Genomic DNA, 25321 nt, shown 5'->3' with positions numbered 1-25321 from the left:
GTTTATAAAAGTCTGCCGTAGTCACCTTACACCCATTCCAAAAAAGAAATGCCATCTTTATCATTTTCTACTCCTATATTGGGAGGTTTAACAGCTATGGAGATTGCTGTGAGCTCTTAATGGGGAGTTGTTTGTTTATATATTAAGAAGGGGGGACCTGTTGGAGCCCATTTAGCTTTCCTAGTGGTCTGCAAAAGGAGGATGATTGAACCACAGACTTGAGTACCAGGTGTCTGAAATGGTCTGCACTTGGCTGTCCTGGGTGGAGGTCTTTTGCTCCACCTCTTGGCATTCCTTTAAAAACCCTTTGGTAGACACAGTCAGGGCCCTATGGATTAGGATCCAGGCCCCCCCTGAGCCTATCCTATATATATATTTTTTAAGATTTATTTATTTATTATGTATACAGCATGTATGACTGCAGGTCAGAAGAGGGCACCAGATCTCATTACAGATGGTTGTGAGCCACCATGTGGTTGCTGGGAATTAAACTCAGGACCTCTGGAAGAGCAGTCAGTGCTCTTAACCTCTGAGCCATCTCTCCAGCCCCGCCTATCCTATATTTTGTATCTGTTTCTATCCCCTCTATCTTACTAACTAATATTTCCAGCTGCTTCTACTCAAGAGTACTCTGGGGAAATATGGGGGATGAGATGTCCCCACACAAACCCTTTGATCTGCAATGGGAACAAACGACTCTTAAGAGCAGGCTCCATGGCCATTTGTAGATGGTCAACACATAAAGAACTCAGTGGCATCTTTGGAGTTTCATTGTCTCATAATGTTGTGGCAGACAATTTTTCTTTCCTTCCTTTTTCTTTATCTTTTTCTTTCTTTCTTTTTACCCTATAGGTACATTAGGTATGTATTATGGTATTCAGGTTTGTGTTTTTCTAGGCTTCTTAAATATGAGAGCTAGTGTGACTCTGCATCTATATGGGTTTTTTTTTAACTTTTTCATTTGTTTGTTTTTTTTCAAACCCTCATTAGTTCATTTTTGTCAAATCTTATTGTACTTTCATTTATTTTATCTCTATTCCTCTGGTGTGTTTTCTAATGAGAGAGAGAAAGAGAAAGAAAAAGTATGGATTTATGTGAATAGAGAGGTCTGTCTGGCAAATCTCAGAGTAGTTTTGGTAGTAAACTGTAATCTGGATGTATTTTATAAAAAATCTATTTTCATTATAAGAAAAAAATCATACATACTGAACCACATTGATGTGGATGTAGAAAATGATTATGACAAATATCGATCTGTGAATTCATGAAGAAGAGATGCACATTGCAATCACAAACAAAAAGCCAAATTTCAATAAATAAACATGAGAGTTGACTTATATATTGACCTGGGGTAACTGACTCAAAATTTCCTAATAAGTATGAACTCTCCAAACAAGAAAAAAACCTGTGCATGCATATTGATATTTTTATATGAGCTTGGTACTCATATTTGAATGTGTTATAAAAAGTTCCCTGCCTCCACTGGGCATTGATTGAGTGTGGCTGCTCCACTTTATGTGTTACTGCATGACCTAGGTAGATGTGATACAGTAATAACTTTGACTGTTCCTGCTTTCATTCCTTCATCTACAATCTAAAAAGCATCTTTATTTGTAATCATCTTGAAATATTTTCATACCAGTGTCTTTGGACTGGTTTTAGAAAAATTACCCAAATGAGGAGAGATATTTTCTTTAGCCTTATTTTATGAGGTCTTGAATATAGCATGACACCTGGGAATGAGAATGACAATCCTCGATAATATTTTTCAACTTGTGATTCTGTTTAGAACAAGGACCTCAGATGCAGAGCCCCAGGACAGAGAGTGTTCCACACTCCTCTAGAGGATTTTAGCAATCTAGGTAGGGACACATTGGGGAGGGAGGTTCATTTGGGCTTCCCAGGCAGTATAAAATACGCTCACATATTCATACAAACTTATCAAATATTCAAACCTCCCAAAGTTGCAGCCACCAACTTCATGTCCACAAAAGCTTAGGTCTTTTTAGACTTACTACTGATGTTTCTGCTGGTTTTTATCTGCCTTATCTTGCTATTTCCCCAGCTTATGTACTCTTATGACCCTATTTCATGTGCTTTGAAAAAGAAAGCAAGCATATTCCTAGAAGGGGATATCATGATTGCTGCACTGCTCCCTTTTTATACTTGGCAAAGACAAATCAAAGCCACAGGTCATTATCAGAATGTCAGACGGTGAGTATCTTCTTTAATTTACTCATTTTTGTACTAGATATCAAGGATCTGATCATGAATTTATCAATGCCTGTTGTAACTTTTCTTCTGATTTTTTTCCCACGTCTATGGAACAGTTCTCAATGCATTTCTCTCACTATTCATTAGGTTTGTAAATTAAGAAAGAACAGATTTTTTTTAACATTCCTTCCTTTCACCAATTGCTTTTCAAGGGTAAATGCTCTCAAATTACTCCAGCATGCCCATCCTTCACTAGTATAGAATGTAATTTCATAGGACCATGCAATATACATTAAATAATAACATAATTTTCTAAGATATGTTATGAGGTGTCACAGCAAGGTTCTTATTGTCAGGTGTCAGTTAGATGGTGATGTCCATTTAAACATGTGTTATTCATTCAATTTTATTTGAGAAGCCACTGCTACTTCTGTTCATATAAACAGTAGGTTTCACTTAATAGGGTCCATGTATACATTTCTATGAAATTTATACTATTACTTCATGTTATGCAATGTTCACAGCATCTGAAATATCAAAAGGAGAAAGAGAACAGGCAGGTGTGAGATACTTTTATTTCTAAAATTTATTTCTGTTTTACTTGGACATATTAATTTCTGCAAGTAATAAAGACATTCAATGTACTTTTGCAACATAAAGTCTAATTTGTAGATGCTTAAGAGTAAATTCACTAGAATCACAGCATTCTGATTTTCCCTATGTGTGAATAAAGTATTATTGGAAGTAGCAACCACTGAAGTTCCTGATCAGATGCTAGACTCACAGTTCTAGCCCAGTATTTGTTAACATGGAACACAGGGTCATAAACTGGAGCATCTTTACAGTTTTAGAAGGCTTTCCTTCCTCTTCTATTAAAATGGTATGATATTTATATGTTTAACTTTCTTCAGTTTAACACTTTCCTAAAGGTCCATGATATGTTTATTTCACCATTTTCTGGGGTTGAATTTCATATTGGTATTAATGTTTACTTGTAGCATTTTTTCTGATAGCTACTACTGAAAATTATTGTAACTACTGACAAATTAGTAAGATCAATAGAGATGTCTGGGGTAATTCTTGTAATACTGATTAGTTAGGTTTCAGAAACCTGTGATTCATGACACTATAGTGAGGAATAATTTATTTCATGAAGGGCCTATGTGGATATTTAAACACTTATAAAGTTGTTTTTCAGGGAAAAAGAGAAAATATACTCTGTTTTGAATGGATGTGTAAGAATCTGTATTCCATGATGACTGTGGTATCAGAAATAGTACATTTTTTTGTTTTTGTTGTTGTTTTGTTTTTTGTTGTTGTTGTTTTTTGAGACAGGGTTTCTCTGTGTAGCTTTGTGCCTTTCCTGGATCTCGCTTTGGAGACCAGGCTGGCCTTGAACTCACATCGATCCTCCTGGCTCTGCCTCCCAAGTGCTGGGATTAAAGGCGTGCGCCACCACCGCCCAGCTAATAGTACATTTTTTTAAAGAATAGACAGAAGTTATTTTGTCTTAACTATAATTAGAACAATCTTCTAAAATCCAGTTTGTGTTACCACTTAGTACTTTGTGAAAGATAGCTGAGTGAAACAATTAGAAATAAAAAGCTACATGAAATATATTTTATCTAAGACAATTGAATAGAACAGGAAATTTCCAGTACATCCACTAAAATACAAAATTGTAGCTCTACTGTCTTTTTGGAGACCATTACCTATGATGGGACACCTTGCACAGCCTTGATGCAGGGGGAGGGACTTGGACCTGCCTCAACTAAATGTACCAGGCTTTGCTGACTCTCCATAGAAGGATTTACCTTTTTAAAGGAGGAAATGGGAGGTGCATTAAGGAAGAAGGCTGGGGGGAGCAGGATGAGGGGAGAGAAGGGGTTCTGTGGTTGGCATGTAAAATGAACAAATAATTTCTTAATAAAGAAAAAAGGTTTTACTATCATGTGTCTATACAGGATTGAAAATAATTATCATTAAAACATTAATGATAAATTAAAAAACTGTAGCTCTAGCACAGTCCTTGGAGGAGTTAAATATTCTGAGGAATAAACTCTTTGCATGATCTCTAGGTCCAGTTGTTAGAGGGAAAGTTCATTTATCTTTGTAGGCAGAGAAAGTATGTGGGTGTTTTCTTTTCTGCTTTTCAATCTCACTACCTCAGAGACAAATGTTCCCCAACTGGTTGCTTTCTTCATAATTTTTTAGTTGAATCTATCTAAGAGAGAAAAGAATGCATTTCCAACTTCACAATAATTTATTCAGTAAAATAATCATTGAGTGTTATTTTCAGTAGAATAGTACATATTCAAATTATAATGTCAAACTTTAATGTTAGATGTGTCAGGAGAGTGCATGGAAACCCACAGACAGTAAAATTATCATGTCTTGTTAATTGCTAACAACATTTACATTGTCTGCATATGGAAATTCATTGGAAAGAAATTGTCTTATCCTCTTTTATTTATACTGCATTATTTTAAAAATAAATTTTCTTTTTAAACAATTTATATATCCTCTGGTTTGCCCAAAAGTGTATTCTCCAGAAAGGAAAATTGTTTACTCCTAAATACAATATCCAACTTGTATTTGTTAGACTTTGTAGCTTCTTAAGATTTGTGTGATCCCATCATATATTTCGACTTCTGCCTATGCTGTTGATATAATTTCCTGTGGAGAACCCAAGGAAGTGGGAAGAAGGACATCAAAGTTTAGATATATACTTTTCAATTATATTTATTTATTTATTTATTTATTTATTTATTTATTTATTTATCTATTTACTTCACTGTGGGAGATGCATTGTTGCAATTTACACTCTCACAAATAGTATGTAGCATTTTCTGATTCTCAATATTATTGCAATTTTTTCTCATTTTTGTCCTGATTTTAAAAATCAGCTCATGAGACAGTTGATTGGCTTGATCTGTTTGGGAGGCATCCAGGCAGTGGGACCAGATCTTGTGCTCATTGCATTAGTTGGCTGTTTGAAACCTGGGGCCTATGCAGGATTGTTTGGCTTGGCCTGGGAGGAGGGGACTAGACCTACCTGGATTGAGTCTACCAGGTTGACCTCAGTCTGTGGGGAAGGCTTTGCCCTGGAGGAGATGGGAATGGGGGGGGGGGGGTTGGGGGAAAGGTGAGGGGGACGGGAGGGGGGAGAACAAGGGAATCCGTGGCTGATATGTAGAACTGAATTGTATTGCAAAATAAATTAAAAAAAAAAAAGAAGTTGGAATAAAAAAAAAAATCAGCTCATGATAATATGTGGTTTTTATTTGCACATTCCTGACAGATAATGAGTTTGTGTAATTGTTGGCATTAATTCTGTAATCAATTAATTCATCTTTTATTGAAAATAGATTTTTTCCATAAAGCATATTCTGATAATGTTTTTATTAGAAAATAAAATGTTTATATCTTCCAGCCCTACTTCTTTAGGATAGGACTTCTATATAAAATTGTTGAATTTTGCCAAAGGCTTTTTCTTCAGCTGTTGGGAAGACCATTTATACGGTTTATTTTAATTATGGACTTATGTATGCTGAACTGGTGCTGCATTTCTGGAACAAAGACAACTTACTCATGGAGAATGACTTTGACATGTTCCTGTACATGGTTTGTTAGTATTTTGTTGAGAATTTTTACATTTATATTCATCAGGGATGCTGGTCTGTGTTTATTTTTCTTTTTTTTTTTTGAACAGGGGGTGGCTACTTTGAGACAGGGTCTCTCTGTGTCGCTTTGGCGCCTTTCCTGGAATGCACTCTGTAGCCCAGGCTGGCCTCGAACTCACAGAGATCCACCCTCCTCTACCTCCCGAGTGCTGGGATTAAAGGCGTGCGCCACCACTGCCTGGCCTGTGTTTATTTTTCTGTTGCTGTTGTTGTGTCTTTACCTGCTTTGGATATTACAGTAATAAGGGTTTCACAGAATGACTTTGGGTATTATCATTCTATTTCTATTTTATAAAAAACAAATTGAGGAGTATTAGCTGTAAATCTTTTTTAACAGTGTGAAATAATTCTGCTGTGAATCCATCTGTGCCTAAATATGGTGTTTGGTCATGTTGTTTTTCAGTTTTTGGTATTTTTTCCTTTTTGGTAAAAAGGATTTTTATTACTGTTTCCATCTTTTCAAAGTTAAATTTTATGATTTTTTTTCTTTTTTGAAAACAGATTCTAGGGTTGGAGAGATGGCTCAGCAGTTAAGAGTACTGGCAGCTCTGCCAGAGGACACAGGTTCAATTCCCAACACCCACATGGTGGCTCACAGCTGTGTGTAACTCCTGTACAAAAGGATCCAGCACACTCACACAGATATATATTCAGGCAAAACACCAACGCACATAAAAATGAAAATAAATAAATCATTCTTCTAAAAAAAGAGAAAATGGATTTTTTTCTCATAAAATACACCCTGAATATAGTTTCCCCTTCCTCTACTCCTCCCAGTTTGTCCACATATCCTCTCCCCTCCAGATCTACTCCCTTTCTGTTTCTCACTAGAAAAGATCAAGATTCTAAGAGATAACAAACAAACACAACAAAATTATATATAATAAGGTGAAGCAAAACTAGCATATGTACAGTGGACAGGACAACCCAACAGGAAGAAAAGAGTCCTAAGAGCAGGTACAAGTATCAGAGGCCCACTGGTTCTCACAATTAGGATTCCCATACAAATACTAAGCCAATAGCAATAATATATATGCTGAGGTCCTGGTGCAAGCAATCTAGGCTCTGTGCTTGCTGTTTCAGTCTCTGTGAACTCAGATGATCCTTGCTTTGTTGATTCAGAGGGTCTTTGTTCTCCTGGTGTCTTCCATCCATTCTGACTCTTAGAAACTTCCTGCTTCCTCTTCCACAGGATCCCTGAGATCTGATGGGAGAGGCTTGATGGAGACCTTCAGTTTAGATTCCCTCTTCCCATAATGTCTAACTGTGGGTCTCTGCATCAGTTCCCATCTACTGCTGGAGGAAGCCTCTCTGATGATGATTGGATAAGGCACTGATCTACAAGTTTAGCAGACTATAATTAGGAATTATCATATTGATTTTTTGAGCATTTTTTTGTTTTCCCTAGGCATTTGGGCTATCTAGTTTTTGGTTCTTCATTACACAAGCAATATCCTGTCTGTGTTCCTTCTCAGTGGGCCTTAAGTCAATCCACACATTGCTAGACTTCTCTCGCAAGATCAATGCTACCATTGCCTTAGCATATTTTGGAGAGAGGATAGATTGTAGGTAAAAGGTTTGAAGCTGGGTTGGTCCACGTATCTCTGTTGGTAGCCTTCAGAGTACCTCTCTATATCTGAGACTGGAACACAGGGGTAAGGACTGCATGTAAGTGCCAGCTTGGCTTCTGCCTGTTCAATGAGTTGTGTGGTGTCCTTGGCAAAGGAGCCCCACTGTCAATTTGTGGATATCATCCTTTTATTTTAGCATCAGTCTGGATTACTTTGGGAGATTTCCAGGGGATATGTTTGGCCTACAACTCAATTGGCAAACACCAACACAGTCCCACATCTGGAAGCCTCACCTGGCTACAAGAAATGGCTAGGTGAGACTCAGTATCCTCCATTACTAGGAGTCCTCATTAGGATCACCTTCATAGATTACAAGAAGTTTCCACTGTACTAGGTTTACACCTACCCATCAAAGTCCCCTCAATTCTAGCCTTCTCTTCCCATGCTCTCTCCCTCCACCCCATCTTTTCCCAAACTAATTGCCCCATACTCATCCCCACTCACACCCAGTCTACCCATAAAATTTATTTCTATCTCCCAAGAATATCCATTCATCCCCCTAAATCTCTTCATTTCAACAAACTTCTCAGGTCTAATGATTACAGTTTGGTTATCATTTTCTTTTTTTTAAATTTTTTAAATTCACTTTACATACCAACCACAGATCCCCCTCATCCTTTTTCCAGCTTCCTTCCTACCTTCCCCCCCCCACTTCATCCCTTCTTTCAACAGAATAAGTTCTCCCATAAGGGGGGGCAGCTAAGTCTAGTACATTCAGATGAGGCAAGACCAAGCCCCTCCCCACTTTTTATCAGGAGTGAGCAAGGTGTCTGGCCATAGGTAATGGGATCTAGAAACCCAGCTCATGTACCAGGGATAGATCCTGATCACACTGCCATAGCCCCTCAAACAGACCCAGCTACACAACCATCTCCCATATGCAGAAGGTGTAGTCTTGTCCCAAACAAGTTCCACAGCTGTCGGTCAAAAGTTTGTGAGTTCCTTTGAGCTTGGTTCAGTTGTCTCTGTAGATTTTCCCATCATGATCTTGACCCTCCTTTTCATATAATCCCCCTTCTCTCTCTTCAACTGGACTCCCAGAGCTTGGCCTGGTGCATGGTTGTGGGTCTCTACATCTGCTTCCATCAGTTACTGCATGAAGGCTCTGTAATGACAGTTAGGGTATTCACTAGTCTGATTTACAGGGTAGGCAAGTTCAGGCATCCTCACCACTGTTGCTAGTAGTCTAATCTGGGTTCTTCCTTGTGGATTCCTGGGAATTTCCCTAGCACCATTTCTCCCTTACCCCATAATGTCTCCCTCTATTAGTATACCTCTTTCAACTAGAAAATGCCATCCTGAGTGAGGTAACCCAGACTCAGAAAGACAAATATGGTATTACTCACTTGTAAGTGGATACTAGATATAAAGCAAAGGATAATCAGACTACAACCCACAGCTCCAAAGAAGCTAGGAAGCTAGGAGGACCCTAAGAGGGATGTACAGATCACCTTGGGAAGAGGAAATGTAGGAGATCCCAATGAGTAAACTGGGGATGAGGAGGCAATAGAGGATAGGGGATGGGGGATATGATCATGAGGGAACAGGATAGTCAAGTTGGGGGAGGGATGGAGTGTTTCTCATTTTCTTAAAAGCTAATATCCACTTAAAAGTGAATACATGTTATATTTGTCTTTCTATGTCTGGGTTATCCCATTTAGGATGATGTTTTCTAGTTCCATCCACTTGCCTGTAAATTTCCTGATGCAATTTTTCTTTTTCCTTTTCTTTTTTTCCGTCTTCATTTTTATTTTTCAGACATGATTTCTCTGTATAGCCATGGCTATCCTAGAAATTGTTCTTCAGATCAGGCTGGGCTCAAACTCAGAGATCTGCCTGCTTCTGCCTCCTAAGTGCTGGGACTAAAGGCATGTGCCACCACCACCCATCTTTGATGTCTTTTTCTGTAACACCTGAGTGTTATACCTCTTATAATTTTGGTTGTGAGCATACCCTTTAACTGCTGAGTCATCTGTCCAGCTGCACCTTTTAAACTTTACTATTTTATGTGTATAGATGCATGTCTGTGTAAAGGCCTTGGAGACAAGATGAAGGTGGTGGAATCCACTAATGTTACAAATGGTTGTGACCCACCATATGGTGCTGGAAGTTTTTAATCCATGTCCTCTGGAAGAGGAGCCAGTGCTCTTAACCACCAATACATCTCTCTAGCCCCCAAGTAACACTCATTGTGTAAATAATCATTTTTTTTCATTCTTTGGTTCAAGGACATCTAGATTGTTTCTAGTTTCTGGCTATCGTGAATAAAGCCACAACAAATATAAGTGAGTAAGTGTCCTCATGATAGGATGAAGTGTCATTTGTGTTTATGCTCAAGAGTGGTATAGCTGGGTCTTGAGGTAGATCAGTTCCCAAATGTCTGAGAAACCACCCTATTAATTTCCATAGTGGCTGTATTAGTTTGCACTTCCAACATTAATGGAGGAGTATTCTTTTTGTTCCACATTCTTGCCAGCATGAGCTGTGACTTGTGTTTTTGAACCTAATCATTCTGACAGGTGTAGGATGGAATCTCAAAGTAGTTTTGATTTGCATTTTTCTGATGCCTAAGGATGTTGAACATTTATTTAAGTGTTTCTCGTCAATTTGAGATTTCTCTTTTGAAAATTCTCTGTTTAGATCATATCTCATTTTATGATTGGATTACTTGGGTTTTTTTTGAACTTTACTTTTTTGTGTGTTTATATATTTAGTATATTATTCCACTATCAGATGTGGAGTTGGTAAATATATTTTCCCAATCAGTCAGCTGCTGCTTTGTCTGATTGACTATGTCTTTTGACTTACAGAAACTTTTCAGTTTCATGAGGTCTCATTTACTAAATGTTAATCTTAGTTCCTGCAGTATTAATGTTCTATTCAGAAGATCATATCCATTGCCAATGCATTCAAGGATATTCCCTACTTTCAATCAGATTCAGTGTACATGGTTTTATGTTAAGGTCCTTGATTACCTTGGGATTGAGTTTTGTTCAGGGTAGTGAATGGTAATCTATTTGCATTCTTCCACATGGAGGCATAAAGGTTGATCAGAACCATTGGTTCCAGATGCTGTATTTTTTAAAGTATTCACTTTTGGATTCTCTAACAAAAGTCATATGTCTACATGTGTGGGTTTATATTTCAGGTTTCATTTCAATTCCATTAAACATTGTGTCAATTTTTATGCCAATCTCATGCCATATGTAATGCTATCGTTCTGTAATACATCTTGAAATTAGAAAAAGTGGACAATCCAGTAGTTACATTAATGTTCCAGATTAATAATCCAGAAATACAGTGAACCTGTTTTTTTATATGAAGTTCTGAATTGTTATTTCAAGATTTGTGAAGGATTGTATTTGCATTTAATGGAGATTTTTATGAAGTTATTGATTATTTTTGGTTGGTGGTTATGTTTACTACATTAATTCTACTGATTGATGAACATGGGAGATCGTTTCACCTTCTAATATCTAATTCATTTACTTTCTTCAAGACGAAGTTTTTATCATACATATCTTTCCCTTGCTTGGTTAGGTATTGCTATCTGGAGGGCCAGCTTCTCGGCATCACCACGGAATAGAAAAAAATCTTTTTATCATACAGCCAGCAATCTTACAGAGTGCTGATGTTGTTGTTGTTGACATCAATAACAGGTGGGATATAATAGCACATCTATGATCATTGCAGACAAGGTCATCAAAGTGGCTAGAGGATATCTTATTCTTTCTGCTATCTGGTCATGTATATGGTGTTGTTCTCCCAAAGGATACTTTATAATGTGCTGTATTATAGAAGGCATAAAAGAAATGAAGAAGGTCAATTAAACAATGAGACCTTTGAATCCATGAGCCAAAAAACGTCATTTCTCTAGATAATTTGACAATATGTCAGGTGTATATTGTAGTAGTGAACAGATGAGTGTGTACACAGAAAAATTTCACCAAGAAGTGAGCTCTCTTTGTTATCAATGCATATATGATGTCAGGTGAAGAAAACCTCGTAGAAGGGGACTAGGAAGTTTGAAAGTGCTGAACAGGGATGTTGAAATGGTTCAAGAAGTGAATAGTGTTTCCTTCTTTATACTAGTTTTATTTTATGTGAAATTAATCATGCAATTCAATTTTATGAAGTTAGTAGGAAATAAATATTTGATGACTAATTTGAAACATTTTTAGTGAGAAATCAGACATATTCCTGGTAATTGCTTAAATACATGATACTTTTAATTCTACATTTATGTGAAAAAAAGTTATAAATTTTACCTTAAATTAAAATTTGGAATGTCTCTTTATATTTCCAGCTTTCATACAGTACTACCTTTAAATTTTGATGTTACCATTAATATAACTGCTTTGTATTTTACAATGTACTTCAATATATTATTATCTTAGTATGTTTGAAAACATTTTTCCATGTTTTGGCATATGTATTTATATTTGGTTATATCACATTTGTATTTTGAAATCTATTTTGACATATTATTAGTATAGTATATTTTGACAAAAGTTTCCATGTTTTTACATATATATGATTTTTTGTAATATCATGTCTTTCATCTTTACTAATAATTCTGAGCACTTATCATGAATCACAAGCAGTGGGAGGGCTTATTGAAATAACTGAACTACTGGAATTAAGAGACATCTTTTCTGATCCCTTACATTGTGTTGGTAGAAATAATTATAACTTACCCCTGGAGATAGAAATCTAATATTTATCCTGTTTCCCACCTCATATTCCCTAGATATAAAATTTTACAATTTGAAGGATCTTTCTTTTCCCCATCTCTCTTCTCTCTCCTCACCTGTTTCTCTTTCTATTGATTATATCACAATGTTAGCTCAATATAAGTTTTTTTCACATTTTAAGCATTGCCACTAAGAAAGTCTTCAGATACATAAATAAAAGAATTAACTACTAAAATGTGATCAACATAGATCTAGTTGAAATTACAGAGATCCCTCATCCAGTTACAGGCATCTTAAATGCAATTGTATGGCATTAAACATAGTTGTACCTAACAGAATTTAGCATATCTGGGTTGTGGAACTCAAATAGAGTCAGAATGGAATAAAAAAAAATCAAAATGTGCCCTACAAAGTAGCATTCAATGCATGCTGTTTTCATTTTCCCAATTGTTCACATGACCTTGTGAATCTTAGTGTCCTGATTTCTCATGTTGGTGGATACCTACACTCAATATCTTATGCAGTTTAATGTTCAAGCATTGCCATACTATTTTCAACCCACAGTCATTGTCTTAATTAACTTTCAAAAACATTATGTCATATACTGCTTTTTCATGATTATGCTAAAATGTCCATAGCCTTACTCTCCAAGAAGGTACCAAATTATTTATTGATTCAAACACAGTTTACATTTGTCAAACAGCCACTTATAAAATAAAGTACATGGCTATGAGGCTGAGTCCAGAGGTAAAGCAACTTCACTCAGACCTAGGGATTTGTGTTCATTCCTCTGATCCATCGAGAGTTAAATTGAAGAAAAAAATTCTCAAAATAGGTTCTTGGATAGCTCCATTTGTGCTGTGGGACTCACATGTCTTGTCCACAAAGACAGAAACAAAAATACACTAACATCAATGAAAAAGTAAACATAAAAACAGAACTAAAATATGATCTGAGTTTTTACTCAATATTCATTTTTGTAATAGTTATTTATTTACTTTTAGGTGAAATATTATCATATCATATAAAGCATAAATTAGGGCAAAAATATTGTCATGAAATAGTCAAATATGAACATAGATAGGCTCAAATAGCTGCAATGGTTGCCTACAATTATAAATTAGATAGCTACAGTACCTACTTAACCACATATCCAATATTAGGGGACATAAACAGGAAACGTTTAGATTTCACAGTTATGGCAATTGAGAAATCACACAAGACAATAGGATTTGAGGTGTGTTCATTTGCTCTTTCTATGATTTAGTATTTATAGGTATTTATGTGGTGAAATGATAATAACTCTGAGCCCTCAGAGGACAAAAATCTCATCTCTAACATATGCACTTTGCTGAACTCACATAATCCTCAAAACACATTATGTTCTCAAATTCTTAGTCCTCAGAGTTATGATTTATTATCTCAGTATAGATGTCGATATCCATAATCCTGCTGTTGCTTGACATAGACATCATTCTCTTCATAGTCCATCACCCTTCTTATGGAAGGTACCACCGAAACATGGCTTTCTTTCTTACAGGGTCTATATAGACACTACCAATGACAATTTTCCAGGTAGACTACATTTACTGTCCACCTCCACACCTCCTGAATTGTGTAGTACTTTTAGTACTTTTATCATTTGCCTGGTATTTTCCTCTTATAACAACTAGTACCTTTGAGACTCACCACCAAACTGAGCCTCACTTTCAATAAAAGACTTGTATCCTGCTCATGTGGCATAGACCATTTTTATGTTAAACCTCCTAATCCATGAGCCTGGTACATCTTTCCATCTTATGATATATTCTTCAATTTCTTTCTTCAACAACTTGAAGTTCTTGGGATACAAGTTTTTCACTTGGTTGGTTTTAGTTCCTTCAAGATATTTTATATTATTTATGACTGTTTATTATAAAGGGTATTGTTTCCTTGATTTCTTTGAAGCTCATTTATCATTTTTATATAGGGGGAGCTCCTGATTTTTTGAGTTAACATTGCATCTAGCCACTTCTCTGAAGGTGTTTATCAACTGTAGCAGTTCTCTGATAGAATTTTTGGGATCACTTGTATACAGTATCATATCATCTGCCAATAGAAATACTTTGACTTCTTCCTTTCTAATTTGTATCCCCCTTGATTTATTTTAGTTCTCTTGTTACTCTAGCTTGAACTTTAAGTATTATATTGAATATATATGGAAAGAGTGGACAGCCTTGTATTATTCCTTATCTTACTGGAGTTGTGTTGAATTTTTTTCCATTTAATTAGGTGTTGACTATAGGCTTACAGTAAATTGCTTTTATTATGTTTGGGCATGAGCCTTGCATTGTTGACCACTCCAAGACTTTTGTCATAAAGCATCTAGATTTTGATTTTGATTTTGTCTCTAGATTTTGTCAAAAGCCTTTTCTGCATCTAATCAGATGATCGTGATTTTTTTCTTTCAGTTTGCTTATAGGGTAGATTACATTGACAGATTTTTGTATGTTGAACCATCCCTGTATCTTCTGGCTGAAGCCTACTTGATCATGGTGGATTATCTTTTTTATGTGTTCTTGGATTCAGTTTGCAATTATTTTATTGAATTTTTTGCATCAGTTTATAATGATAATGTTCTGGAATTCTCTTTATTTTTTGAGTCTTTCTGTGGTTTGGGTGTCAGGGTTACTCTGGGCTCATAAAATGAATTTGTGATGTTCTGTTTCTATTATTCATAGAATAATTTTGGGGACTGTTATTATTAGCTCTTCTTTGAAGGTCTGGTGAAGTTCTGTGCTAAAGGCATCTGGCCTAGGCTTTTTTAGGCTTGGGAGATTTTAATGACTGCTTCTATATCCTTAGTGGTTATAGTTATATTTAAATTGCTTATCTGATATTGGTTTAATTTTGGTAAGTGATATCTTTTGAAAAGTTGTCCATTTTGTTTTATTAGATTTTCCAATTTTGTGGAGTACAGGTTTTTGAAGTATGACCCAATGAATCTTTTTAGGCTTGGGAGATTTTAATGACTGCTTCTATATCCTTAGTGGTTATAGTTATATTTAAATTGCTTATCTGATATTGGTTTAATTTTGGTAAGTGATATCTTTTGAAAAGTTGTTCATTTTGTTTTATTAGATTTTCCAGTTTTGTGGAGTACAGGTTTTTGAAGTATGACCCAATGAATCTTAGCATTTCCTTGGTGACTGCTATTATATCCTCCTCTACATTTCTGATCTTTTTAAATTTGAGAATCTACTCTCTGTCTTTTAGTTACTTTGAATAGGGATTTGCCTATCTTGTTGATTTTTTTTGGAAGAACCATTTCTTCATTTCTTTCTTTATATTGTCCTCTTTGATTCTGTTTTATTGATTTAATCCCTCAGTTTGATTATTTCCTGCAGTCTACTCCTCTTGGGTGCGTTTGCTTCTTTTGTTCTAGAGTTTTCCAATATGCCATGAAGCCCCTAGCATGAGATCTCTCTAATTTCTTTATGAAGGCCCTTAGTGCTATGAACTTTCCTTTTAGCATCACTTTCATTGTGTCCCATAAGTTGGGTGTGCTGTGAATTCATCTTCATTGAATTATAGAAAGTCTTGATCTTTTATTTGTTCCTTGACTGAGTAGTGATAGAGTAGAAAGTTGTTCAGTTTCCATTAGTTTGCAGGCTTTTTGTCATTTCTCTTGTAGAACTACAACTTTAATCCATCATGGTCTGATAAGGAACAGTGGTATATGTGAATTTCTTGCATCTGTTGAGACTTGTTTTGTGAATTAGTATATGGTCAGTTTTGGAGAATGTTCCAAGAGGTGCTGAGTAGAAGGTATCTTCTTTTGTGTTTGGATAAAATGTTCTGTATATACATGTTAGGTATATTTGTGTCAAAATGTCTGTTAGCTCCATTATTTCTCTTTTTAGTTTCTGTCTAGATGACCTGTCCACTGGTCAGAGTGAGGTATTGAAGTCTCCTTCAATTGATGTGTTAAGTTCAAAGTGTTATTTGAACTTTGATAACGTTTCTTTGAAAAATTTGGATGCCCTTGCACTTGGTGCATAGATGTTCAAAGATGAGACATCATCTTTGAGGATTTTTCCTTTGATGAGTATTAAATATCTTTCTCTGTCTCCTTTGATTAATTTTGGATGGAAGTCTATTTTGTTAGATTAGCATAGCTACACTAGCTCCCTCCTTTACTTCATTTGCTTGGAAAATCATTTTCAATCCTTTACTCTGCAGTAATGTCTATCTTTGGTGTTAAGGTTTGTTTCTTGAGTGCAGCAGAAGGATGGTATCCATTTTGCTAGCCTGTGTCCTTTTATTGAGAAATTGAGTCCATTGATATTGAGAGATATTAATAACTAATGATTGGTAATTTCTGTTATATTCTTGTTGGTGGTGGTGATAGTGCATGCATGTGTGTGTGTGTCTGTGTCTGTGTGTATGTCTGTGTTTCCTTTCTCTGCCTTTTGTTGGTGTGAAATTATTTTTGCCTGTGATTTTATAGCAGTAGTTAACTTCCTTGTGTTTGTGTTTGCTTTCTATTACCTTCTATAGAGCCATATTTGTGGAGAGATATTGCTTAAATTTGAAAGTTTTTTGAAATATCTTGATTTTTCCATCTATGGTGATTGAAAATTTTGCTGGTAGTCTTGGCTTGTATCCATGGTCTTGTAGAGTATGCAAGACATCTGTCCAAGGCATTCTGACTTTTATGCTCTCCACTGAGAATCCCAGTGTAATTCTAATGCATATGCCTTTATGGGTTATTTGGCCTTTTTTCTTTGTAGCTTTTAATATTATTTCTTTATTATGTATATTTAATGTCTTTATTATGTGGCACGTGAACTTTTTTCCTGGTCTAATCTATTTGGTATTCTGTTTGATTCTTGTACCTTTATATGAATGTTCTTCTTTAGGTAAAGGAAATTTTCTTCTGTGATTTTGTTGAATATATTTTCTGGGCCTTTGAGCAAGGATTCTTCTCCTGTTCTTATGTTTGGTCCTTCCATAGCATCCCAGATTTCCTGAATTTTTGTGTTAGAAAATTGTCAGATTTAACATTTTCTTTGACCTATAAATTTGTTTCTTCTATTGTATGTTCATTGCCTGTGATTCTGTCTTCCCTCTTTTGTATTATGTTTGTGATGCTTCCTTTTTATTTCTTGTTCTCTTACCTGGGTTTTCCCTTTCCAGAATTCCCTCTGTAATTTCTTTATTTTTTCTATTTCCATTTTCAGGACTTGAACAGCTTCCTTCACCTGTTTATTTTCTTGACTTTCTTTAAGGAATTTATTGCTTTCCTCCAATATTTTGATTGTCTTCCCCTGAATTTCTTTAGGAGATGTTTTCATTTCCTCTTTAAAGATGCTATCATCTGCATAGTGTTGTTCTTAAGGTCATCTTCTTGTGATTCGGCTGGGTGGGAATGTTCAGTTCTTGCTGTCGTAGGATAGCTAGGCTCTGATGATGCCATATTGCCCTTTCTGTTGTTCATTGTGTTCTCACACTGGCATGTAGGCATCTGGTTTTGGATGACTATAGTTATTAGTTCCTGAGTTTGTCTTTGTTAGATGGGTGTTTTGTTCCTTGGTTTCAGTTTCATTTCTGTTCTTCTGGACTGTGTGGCAAGGGGTTCTGGTGACTAGCGAGTCTTCAGACCCAGTAGAGTGTTTCTGCTGTTGTTTTTGTCACCTTCAAGAACTCTGAATTTTTGTATACCCATATTGCCTTTGAGTTTTAAAGTACAAGTACGGCCTCTGGGGTTCTAGGTACCTGATTGGTCTCTGTAATATTTATACTGGTATGGCCTCTAATAAAGCAGAGGTTTTCTCCTGAAGTTGTGGTCTGCCATATAGAGGTCAGGAGAGAGGGTACATTTGGAGATGTTGGGCCATCTTTAGAGATTGTTAATTGGGAGTGGGCAGAATCTGACATAATTTTCCTAGAATCAGGCTTTCCATGTGTTAAACAGAAGTTTTGTGCCAAATCTGTGGGACAGATTATGGAGCCCAGGCAAGGGGATGCAGTCTGGAGATGCTGAGTAGGCTTTGAGGAGTGTTTGTTGGCAGTGGGTGGTGTCTTACCTGGGATGCGTTGGACCAGCCTGGACTCTGGTAAAGAAGCTGGAGTTGTGGGTGGGAATATGTAGCCTAGAGAGAGGGTTCAATCTAGGGCTTGGTCCCAAGATCCAAACAGCCTCTGATAAGGCCGTTAGAGTTGTGGGCCAGAATATGGAGCACAGGGGACGTGTTTCACACTTTCTTAAACCAGTGCAATTTCTAACTACTTTCTAAATATTTATCCTTGTGCTTACAGATAAATGTAGCTCTCACTCTCACTCTTTGTCAAAACAAATTATTTTTGCAATAGATAGAGAAAATTAAATTACAGAAATCCACAGCTTGTTGGTATACAGATAACAAGTTACTAAGGGGTACCTAAATGCAATTAATAGATATATCTTCAATTCCTACACATATGTCTGGGAAATATCATGAAAGAAGGAATAGAAGGATTCTAAAAGACAGAGGATGAGGACATCTTCTGTGAGATTGTATGCTCTACATAGGAAAAAAATCTGTTCAAATGAATTCTCAATGGTATGGTAGCCTAAACAAGGCTTGAGCAGTGACAGCACTAGTAGACTTAGCCACATGAGTGGAGAAAATACCATGAACCCCTAGCCCTTTTCCTACAGGCTATTAATGACTGCCAAGAGGAGGATAAATGGTCTTTGACAGGAATGAGTCACCAAACTGGTTATCCAATACCAATTATTCATTCAAAAAATATATAAATTAAATAGATATGAATAATAACTTGTATTCATATACATACATATATTACATTATGAGCAAAACTAAATAGAATCAGCAGTGTGTAGTCATAAAGTTCTCAGTATGTATACACAAAATAGTAATTATTAAATTAAATATGAGAGGGAATAGAAAGTATTAGGAGAACTTACAGTAGAGGAAGGGGAACCACAAGAGAGGGAGGACTATTTTGCTAATAGCCAATTGAAAAGGACCAAATTATATTATAAACATCTATGAACTCTAATGATAAAATCCAATATTTTGTACAATTAATAAATGCTGGCAAAGTAAAAATTCAGTGTGTTTAATTGTTCGCTATATGAACTACAATCTTTAAACTTATTACATTATTCTTGAATAAAATCATGACTTGCACCCTCCTCTTTATGATTCCTTTCCATCTTTATAGGCTTAAGCTCAAGACCTACATGTTTTTTCTGTCCTTCCTTTTTGCCATTGAAGAGGTCAACAGAAACTCTAATATTTTACCAAACATGACTTTGGGAATTGATGCAAATAATTTCCCATTTATTGATGCAGACACAATGTATATTTCTTTAAAGTGGATTTCAGGGATTGACAGAATGATTCCTAATTATAACTGTAGGAAAGAGAGCAAGTCTGTAGTATTAATTACAGGACCATCATGGACAGCATCTGCTCTTTTTGGAGAACTGCTGGAGCTGTACAAATTTCCACAGGTGAGTATTGCACGAATAGAGTGAAATGTATTGATTATTTGTTCAGTGATAATGATGTATTCATGGAGGAAAATGATAAGTGGAGACTAGATTTATTCATCATGCAAAATTTCTGTTTAAACTTAATTACTGAGGGATCTTCGTTAGGAATAGACTAGAGGTAGAAGTTGTAGAAGACAATGTATTTTCCTGAATCTGAGACTAATTATGAATATTCCAAAACATTCTGAGGATTTAGGTGGTGACTACAACTATGAAAAGAGCCAATCTTCCTTCCCAAACTTATAGCTATTGTTAAGTACAAATAGGCTTCATAATTGTGCAAGACTTATCTTCATATTATTATTAACTCTCTTATTCTCTTAGCTCACCATTGGGCGTTATGATCCCATCCTGAGTGGCAATACCCATTTAACTTCTATATATCAGATGGCACCTAAAGACACCTTTCTGGCCCATGCTATGATCTCTTTAATCCTTTATTTCCACTGGAACTGGGTGGGACTTTGTATCTCAGAAGATGAAAGAAGCCTTCAGTTTTGGTCTGACTTTAGAATAGAAATGGACAAGAATGGTATCTGTATGGCCTTTGTGGAAATTATGTCACTCGGTAGATCATTAGCATCTCCAGATATTAAAGTGGATAAAATTCTTCACATCTTGAAATCATCAGTAAATGTGATTATAGTCTATTTTGACTCTGATTCACTGATCACATTCTTTCACATGGTAGAACAATCTCTAATGACACAAAAAGTCTGGGTCATGGCCTCACCATATCATTCTTTCAAAATGAAACAAAGTATGTTCTTACATCCATTTCATGGTTCTCTCATGTTTTCACACCACCATAAGGAAATTGCAGGTTTTAGAAAATTTATCCATGCTATTAACCCCTCGAAATACCCAAATGATATTTACTTAGCTATACATTGGTCTTTAATTTTTGATTGTTCATTTTCTGAGTCTGACTGTACAAAACTGGAGAACTGTCCACTCAATGCCTCCATGGGAATGTCACCTTATCCGTTTATTGACATGGCCATAAGTGAGGAGAGTTACAACCTATACAATGCTGTGTATGCTGTGGCCCGCATTCTTCATGATTTATTTCTTCATCAAGTAGAATTTCAGGGACGAGGGGGTTTAAAGAGACTGGTGCATTTCCCCTGGAAGGTAATGGACACTTCTTTGGATGGCACAGATTATAAGAAAGACAATTTTCTCAAGAAAGAATTTATGGGAACAGAAAGTGACCAGTTGTGGGTGAGATTTTACAGAAATCTTAGACACAAATTTTTTTGCAGTTTGCAGTAAGACAGAATATAGTAAGTAATGATACCATATTGATGAACAAATTACCAACATGAAATGGGAAATTCATTTTATGTCAACATTCTCATTTTGTTTTTTGTAAAATTTACGTGTGTGTGTACACCAATACACATATGAGATACAGGATTCACATAGAAATCAGATGATATCTTGCTAGAGTTATTTCTTTAGTAGAAAAATATTTTCTATATAAAAATGATGGTTTGATTAGGAATTGCTTTAGATCCACCAATATATAAAATACCTTTAGGAATGCCTAAGTGCTGCTGAGAAAACATGGGTATTGTACAAAAATGATCTGTTTAAAGTGGACTTTGTGTATTAATAACTACATGAGAATACATATCACCTATATATCTCAAGATCATCTTTTAATATGTCAAGATTTCACTACACTACTGAGATCTGGATGAACAACAGTTAATTATGTTCTAATTCATAGTGCATTTTGTTTCATCTTATTGACCTTAGGAACGTTAGGAAATTTTAGTTTTTTATACCATTGAACTTGTTATGCTTTATTCATTGTTGTGGTAAATCTGACTTGTGATATAATGAATAAAAGAGATGAAGGGCTTTTCCATATATTGCTTTCTGATTGACCTGGGCCATTCATTGCTCCTAGCTGCACTACTTTCTAAGGAATACTCAGCTTTATCATTTGGATTCTAACCAAGTCATTTTGGATGAGAAAAGGAAATCTGTGGCAGAATATGATATCCTCAACTATTGCCATTTTCCAATAAATTTTGTGCACATGTTGAAAGTAGGAATGTTTTCTCCATTTGCACCTCCTGGTCAGCAATTGTCCTTACATGAGGACATGATAGAGTGGGCCTTAGGATTTACCGAGGTTTGTGGAAGCTAACATAATATTTTGAACTACAAATAACTAGCATCATATTCTTGTTTTTATTATTCTTGATTTCTGGTTACTCTGTTCTTGGCCTCCAATGTACATTTCTCAAATATGATTTAAGGAATTTTTGTTTATACTGATAGAATTGGTCTTGTGTATTTGTCAATCTTTGCATTAGATTTATGTTTTTCATAAGATCCAAATACAATGTCTTTGTTAACATTCATCACTATAAAATTGACTAAGGAACTCTAATCCTATACTAATACACATAATATAGATTGCTGTATACCATAGTCAGGTATTTTATTGGTATTTGTCTTATACAGTGGTATTACACTAAAAGTCCACAGCAGAGGAAATAATTCTCCATATGACAGTCAAATAGCAAGTGAAAAACATCTGGTACCAGGTTCAAAATATCTACAAAGTACAATTTAGTGAACATGAATTTATCAGGATGCAAATTGTACAGTTTTCATGAATTCTCAGAGAATATCAGGATTAGAGAACTATCTTTAGGCCATGAACATATATACAAACAAAAAACTTCTAAAGAATCAGTTTAACTGAAGAACACAATATTATGTTGTAGAGTTCCTGTTCACTGAGTCACTGTATTTATTGTTATGTTGCATGAATGATGAAGTAGTTACTAGTGCATTTCTGATTTTCCTCAGACCCCACAATCACTATGCAGTGAGAGTTGTACTCCTGGATTCAGGAAAGCACATATGGAAGGAAAGGCTATCTGTTGTTTTGATTGTACTCCTTGCCCAGAAAATGAGATTTCTAATGAAACAAGTAAGTGTAAACATTATGAACACAGTCATCCTTTCTCTTTCGTATTCCTCTTTAAATCCAATAAATGGATACCATTGGAAAATATCTTTAAAACCAAATTATTTTCCCTGTACTTATTTATTTTAAAAATCTACTATTAAAGTGAGAGCACAAAATTACACAATAAGCAGAACACAATCACAACTCTGTCTTGATAATTATTGTATTTTGGGGAAAGAAGATATCACAGTGTATGCCTTTGGAGACCAGAATTCTTGTGTTGTCTTATTTGTATAATAATTAGAGGAATCTCCCATCTGTGTTTCATCTTCAGTTATTTTCAAAGGTTTTATTCCATTAATAAATGGGTTTTGAAATCCTGGGTTGTCGTCATCATTTTAATCAACTTTATGTTTTTGTTTCCATGGAGATCATTCAAGTGTTTATTCTCCTTATGTTAATGCTTCTTCAAAATCATTCAGCGCTTTCTTCATGTCTTCTTTAAACTCCATTTATTCTTTGATGTTTACTATGGTTCTCTCAAATTCTTTGTCCCATATTTCATCTGGGTAATTCTTGTTGGAGACCATTTCTGTTAGACTGCTGAATTCAGAGAGGATGGGATACTGCTTTGATCTTTTTTATTTTATTTGTATTTTTATGATGAGTTCAGTGTATGCAGAAACATTTTTTCAGTTTACTGACTGACATAGATAGAGTAGGATGGAATAGAGCACAGAATGTGAAGTTTGGGTTGAGCAGAAAGGCTGGAGAAGGTTTAATTGGATTTGAAATAATATGGACACCACAAGTTGGGCTGGCATTCATGATATATGTACAGGGTTGTGTCTAGAACTGGGAATAGTGCAAGAGGGATGATCCAGTCCAGACCAGAACAATGGGTTGGGTACAGGTTTGATCTAGGGGTTGGGTTTGGAGTATAAAGAAGGGGATCAGGCAGACTCATCTGTCTAGAAATGTTGACAAGTTGTATAGGATGTATCTGGGCAGAGAATTGTGGTGCAGTATTCAAGGGATATATAGGTTGTGGAAGGGAGACATGGGTTGTGTCCAGATCATGAATTCTGGAGTAAAGTTGATTGGTTATTCAGAATAGACCAGGACAATGGATGTGGGGCCTTGTGTAGATCTGGAGGTTGGGAAAGTCATGTGGAGGAGAGGATGAGGTGGACTTATCTGAATAGACCCTGATAACAAATGTCCAAAATGTGGGTTGGAGTAGTGGTTATATGTGATGCATAAGGGAATTTTAGTTTTGATCTTTTATCTTGTGAAACTTGAATGTGAATGAAAGCATGTTCAGCATTTCTTTCTCTGCCTATAATGTATCTTTCTTCATATATGTATTAATTTTGACCTGACAATTTTGGAAAAAGCTATGTTCTTAATTTCTGGTAAGTTTTCTGGTGCTATTTATTGATCTTTTTATATGTACTGTAACATATGTAAACAGGGATAATTTGAATTATTTTCCTATTTATATACCTTTATCTTTTTTATCTATTCATTTTTTTCTAGCTATGACTGGAAACACAGTAATTAAGAGAGAGTATACATTGTGAACTTTTCCTAATTATAGTAGCATGGCTTTATTTTTTCCTCTTTAGAACAATATTGGCTTTGGTCTAGTCAAAATATATCCTTAATTATGTTGAAGTATGTCTCCATATATAATTTCCTCCCTAGATCTTTAAGCATGGCAGGCTGATTTTTATTAATGGTATTTACTCAACTATTGTGGAGATCATGATATTTTTGTATTTAAGTCTATTTGTATAATGTGCTTTTTTATTGACTTGCATATCTTAGAAAAGGCAACTTGATGTGGCCCAATGATCTGTTTGTTTTATGCTGATATTTGTTTTGCAATTCTTATTGAGAGTTTGAAATTAATTTTACTAGTGATATTGGTTTATAATTACTTTTTCATTACTGGAGTAAAGTTTTCTCCCCACTTTGTTATTAGAATAATTTTGGTGTCTTAGAAGCAGTTTGCAAGTATTCCTTGAAATTAATTTTACTAGTGATATTGGTTTATAATTACTTTTTCATTACTGGAGTAAAGTTTTCTCCCCACTTTGTTATTAGAATAATTTTGGTGTCTTAGAAGCAGTTTGCAAGTATTCCTTCTATTTCTATCTTTTGAATAAATACTTCAGTAATTATTCAAAAGAAAAATTTTATATTTAATAATAAATTATTAAATTTAATAATGGTCTGGACTGGACAACTTTGCTTGCACCATCCTCAGTTCTAGGCACAAACCTATACATATATCTGAATGCCAGCCCAATATATTGTATTCATCTAATTTCATTCCACTTAAACCATCTCCCGCCTTTATGCCCAACCCAAACTGCAAATTCTGTGCTCTATTCCATCCTACTCTGTCTATATCAGTCAGCAAACTGAAAAAAAATGATTCTGCATAATGAAAATTTTCATAAATAAAAATGGTTGAAAGTCTTATTTGAAAATACATTAGATTTTAATTTTGAACGCATTTGAAACAGAGCTCTTTTATAATGAAGGCTTTTGTATTCCTGGGACAGTCAACTTATTTGTGTTTGTGTGTTTACATTGTTCATTGCTTCTCA

At 35.3% G+C, this 25321-nt stretch overlaps 1 protein-coding gene across 1 annotated transcript in view; it reads left to right on the top strand.

Annotated features, from left to right (window-relative positions):
- Positions 1-2020: 2020 nt before the first annotated feature.
- Positions 2021-25321, top strand: part of LOC128119335 (vomeronasal type-2 receptor 116-like) — a 42686-nt gene continuing 19385 nt past the window's right edge. The window contains exons 1-5 of the mRNA XM_052752748.1: positions 2021-2214; positions 19435-19726; positions 20093-20902; positions 21687-21914; positions 22601-22724. Coding sequence (XP_052608708.1) covers positions 2021-2214; positions 19435-19726; positions 20093-20902; positions 21687-21914; positions 22601-22724 — 1648 coding nt within the window. The remainder of the gene's footprint in view (positions 2215-19434; positions 19727-20092; positions 20903-21686; positions 21915-22600; positions 22725-25321) is intronic.

Source organism: Peromyscus californicus, unplaced genomic scaffold (assembly GCF_007827085.1).
Source record: "Peromyscus californicus insignis strain IS unplaced genomic scaffold, ASM782708v3 Scaffold_23__1_contigs__length_62951481, whole genome shotgun sequence".
Lineage (NCBI taxonomy): Eukaryota > Metazoa > Chordata > Mammalia > Rodentia > Cricetidae > Peromyscus > Peromyscus californicus.
This window is presented reverse-complemented; position numbering and strand designations above follow the sequence as displayed.